This window comes from Camelina sativa, chromosome 10 (genome assembly GCF_030686135.1).
Source record: "Camelina sativa cultivar CO46 ecotype springtype chromosome 10, ASM3068613v1".
NCBI lineage: Eukaryota > Viridiplantae > Streptophyta > Magnoliopsida > Brassicales > Brassicaceae > Camelina > Camelina sativa.
In genome coordinates this window covers 24,848,298-24,852,856 of record NC_141889.1, presented here as the reverse complement: position 1 = coordinate 24,852,856, position 4,559 = coordinate 24,848,298, and the positions used below count along the sequence as shown (strand labels likewise).

The 4,559-nt window shown below is 35.0% G+C and overlaps 1 protein-coding gene across 1 annotated transcript; it reads left to right on the top strand.

Annotated features, from left to right (window-relative positions):
- The first annotated feature begins 1,373 nt into the window (after positions 1 to 1,373).
- LOC147937312 (uncharacterized) lies at positions 1,374 to 3,166 on the top strand. The gene is made up of 4 exons (XM_087468740.1): positions 1,374 to 2,017; positions 2,200 to 2,275; positions 2,389 to 2,474; positions 2,521 to 3,166. Exons 1-4 carry the CDS (start codon positions 1,374 to 1,376, stop codon positions 3,164 to 3,166), a joined length of 1,452 nt encoding a protein of 483 aa, XP_087324866.1.
- Positions 3,167 to 4,559: the final 1,393 nt, after the last annotated feature.

Genomic DNA, 4,559 nt, shown 5'->3' with positions numbered 1-4,559 from the left:
CATACAGTCTTTTCAAAATTGTATAAAAATAAGATAGGGAGATAATTTTATCTATTGGGTTTATAACTTCATCGGTCACTTGAATTTCGATTATAATATTTTGGTAATAGTCAAACCATTTATTTCAAACTTCTACGTACATTTAGAAAGGAGCTATTGATTTTACGATTTTAATAGATTTAGAGCATCATTAGAAACGTGTCACCGTTACTCAAAAAGAAAAAAAAATAATATTTTATTATATGACTAATAAGTAACTAACATGTGTTAAAAAATACTGAGAAATTTCTTCCTCCATTGACTTAAAGTAATTGTTCTTTTCTTTCTCTCTTATGTTTATATTTTTTTATTTGTTTTTATTAAAAGAACTGGAAAAAACAACCATCAATAACGATGATCTTAAAAATCTAAACAAAAATTATGTGTTATTCAATCATTGATTTTAAAATATTTATCAAAATTATGTGTTATTAAAACTATGATTTACAAATATTTGTTAAAATCCTGTGTTATTTATTTAATGATATGTTTTTGGATTTCAAAATCCATATTATGTCAACATGATTTGTTTGTAGTCGTAAACCGGTCAAATTTGTTAATGCACTCGCTGATATGGTAGATTTTAAGCGGTTGGTGGAAGATTTCTAGAAGGAAACATAGCCTTTGCATATGTTCACTTCCACTTTATTTCTTTTTTCCAAGAAGTAAAAATCTCTTAAACCTAGGCTTAGAACATTGGCAAAACCAAGACTCGGAGATTTAATTAAGAGGGTGAAAGAAGCATATGATGATCTATGTCAAAAACAGGAAAGCAATCGTCTTAATCCATCCCCCACGGGTATGGCTGCTGAGAAAGACGCTTATGAGCGGTGGGAACGGAATGCAGGCCTTGAGGAAAAATTTCTGAAACAGTGCTCCAAATTACATAGGCTGCAGATCAGTGAATAATAGCAAAGTTTTCCACCGTGCTGTCATGGCTAGGAGAGCTCAGAACACTATTAGGGAAATTCGCACGCAGAATGGACATGTTATAACTAATGGAGATGCCTTTAAGGCAGAGGCAGAATGATTTTGAGGGCAAATCCACGGGGCAACTTCAAAATCTTCTTCCTTTTCGTTGTTCAGCCGAGGACAAGAAAAACATTACACAATCAGTTTCCTCATAGGAGGTTCGAAGAGTTTTATTTTCCATGCCAAATGATAAATCACAGGGCCCAAATGGTTTTACATCAGAGTTCTATAAAAGAACATGGGATATTATTGGTGAGGAGTTTGTTTTGGCGGTACAATCTTTTTTTCAAAAAGGTTTTCTGCCTAAGGGGATTAATGCCACGATACTCTCTCTTATACCAAAGAGATTGGATGCTAGTGGAATGAAAGATTATAGGCCCATCTCTTGTTGTAATGTTCTCTATAAGGTTATCTCCAAGGTCATCGCTAATAGACTTAAATTGATACTCCCTAAGTTCATAGCAGCGAACCAATCTGCTTTTGTGAAGGATCGGCTATTGATTGAGAATGTGTTACTTGTAACGGAGTTAGTCGAAGACTACCATAAGGAATCGGTCTCCGGTCGTTGTGCCATTAAAATCGACATCTCGAAGGCTTTTGATTATGTCCAATGGTCATTCCTGGAGAAAACTTTGTTAGCTATGGATTTTCCCACTGAATTTATTCACTGGGTGATGCTCTGTGTCACTACTGCCTCTTTTAGTATGGATGTTCTCTCCAAAACGCTGGACAGGGCGGCTGCTTCACACCAATTTGGCTATCATCCAGGTTGTCAGAACCTCAGTTTGATGCACTTAAGCTTTGCTGATGACCTTATGGTCTTAACGGATGGGAAGATAAGATCAATTGATGGCATTTTCCAGGTTTTTGATGCTTTCTCGACGTACTCTAGTTTGCGTACTAGTTTGACTGTTTCTTTAACTGGTGTCCCGGTTGCAGATTACCAAATCATCAAAGACACTTTGACATTGGACAGTTGCCGGTCCGGTACTTGGGACTTCCCCTTGTAACTAAAAGACTCTCGGTTGTGGACTATCTACCCTTACTTGAACAGATCAAGAAACACATTGCCTCCTGGACAAATTGTTTCCTCTCATATGCAAGTCGCCTAAATTTAATCAGTTTGGTTCTTTGGAATATTTGCAACTTTTGGCTCTCTGCTTTTTGGCTTTCGCATGAATGCATTAGAGAGATTGACAAAATATTTTCTGCTTTTCTCTTGTCTGGTCCTAAGCCTCACAAAGCAAAGCTCGCTTGGGACACGGTGTGTACACCAAAGCGAGAGGGGGGGTGGGTTGGTGTTTGGTCTCTAATGCGAACTCCTTGTGGGTGCAATGGTCTGCGTCTAACTTGCTCAAGTATGAGTCCTTTTTTCAGGTTAAGACTCCACAACTCCTAGTTATTGGATGTGGAGAAAGCTCCTCAAATACAGACCTGCAGAAAAGTCTCGGAGTAAAGCAGAGGTACATAATGGTAGAACTACATCTTTTTGGTTTGATGACTGGTCAGACTGGGACGTTTGGTGGATACTGTGGGAGACAGGGGCTTTATTGACATGGGTATCAGTAAAAGCATGACAATGGCTGAGGCATGGGATGCTCGCCGGCGGCGTCGCCACAGAGCGGTTTCTCTAAACAAGATAAAAAACACTCTATATGCTAAAAGACAGAGTCGTAATGAGGAAGATGATGTGGTTTTATGGAAGGGGAAGAATAATACCTACCACTCTAAGTTCTCTACAAGGGGTACATGGAATCACACATGTATACATGCAAGTCCTGTGATTTGGTATAACGGGATGTGGTTTCCACTTGCCGCGCCAAAGTTTTCTTTTTACGTCTGGCTTACGGTGCAAGACAGACTCCCAACTGGCGACCACGTGATCAAATGGAACACGGAAGCATCAGCGACGTGCATTCTTTGTAATAATGCTTGGGAAATAAGGAACCACCTCTTCTTTTCTTGCAGTTTTGGGTCTGCAGTTTTGGGCACTACAACACGTCCCATCCTCAACAAATTTTTCCCCGAACTGGCAATCACTTCTCACCTCAATCTTCGGACACTGGCAAGACTATCTAGAGAGTTTCATGGTTCGTTACCTCTTTTAAACGGTTATCTACAAAATCTGGCGGGAAAGGAATCTCAAACGACATGACCACACTCCAAATGACGTTGATCGGATAGTCTCCATGGTCGATAGACAAATGAGGGACCGATTCTTATCCCTTTTCCTCATGGGGGATCGACGATATGACACAGGCCTCAAGATTTTAATCTTAACAATTTAATCTCATCCTTATATATTTTAACCACAAGAAGCACAAGTTGTAACAACGCTATTTTCTTTTGAATATAATTTTAACATTAAATTCAAAAATTAAATTTCATATTATGTTTTAAATGGATTTGAATGAATTTGAAAATATAAAATAGAATGATTCAAATCCAAGGATAAAACGTGTTATTTCAAAATCTATATGTTTTTATTTTCATAATTTACAATTCTATATGGATTTAGAAATCACTTCTCCAATAACAGCCCTTACACAGTCTAAAACAATATTCATTTATTAAATATAATTTTATTTTAAAGTGATTATTAAAAGAGTTAATTGTTAGATAGGGATTTTTTTCATTGGAATTTACAGTTTTTACCATTTTCCTTTAAATATTTTAGATTTGTCATTTCTTTAGATTTTAAACACACAATTTTATACATTATGTTTGGTTTTTTTTTGTTCTACTTTTTCTTAGAGTTTAGTATTTTTTATGAAATATGTAGTCTAACAGAAAAAAAAATTATAAAAACACATATTTTTCAAAAAGTTAAAAAAGGGAAATTCAGAAAATTTGGGTGAATAATGACACAACAAAACATATATAAATTTTAATCCACATTTTTTTTAGATATTAACTTGTTATATGCTATTGCATTGAGCGATCAAGCAAATTTGAAAGTGATTAAGAAACCTTTCTATCGAGAATCAAGATATGGGAAGTACAACCATATATGCAGTATATCTATCAGATATAAAATTGTTTCTTATATGTTATATTCAGATATTTATTAGATATCAATTCGGATATGTTATTTTCTCAGTTTTGATTTGATTTTCATCTGATTTTTTTTTCCTTCCGAATTTTAGATTCAGATTTTATGACCAGACCTAGCAAAATTTATAAGAATCCGGTGATTAAAATGTATATATGTTTTATTGTGTCATTATTCACATAACTTATTTAAAGAAATCGATTGGTTCTTTATTGATTGGTACTTATTAATTTATAAAATTTTCAAAAACATGGACTATGTCTTTTTTTTTTTTTTTTTTGAAAACTCTGTGTTGGAACATGGACTATGTCACGTGTCACCATCATGTCTCGTGCTACATACATGCTGCCCTCGGGTCCATAAAGATCAAAATTTTAGATATCTTGTTGTCCAATAACATTATCAATAAAGATCCGACAAGTATGTAACAGTCGATAAAATAAATATAATTATCGGTGTGTGAACGTATTCTTGTTATTATTATGAGAAAACATTT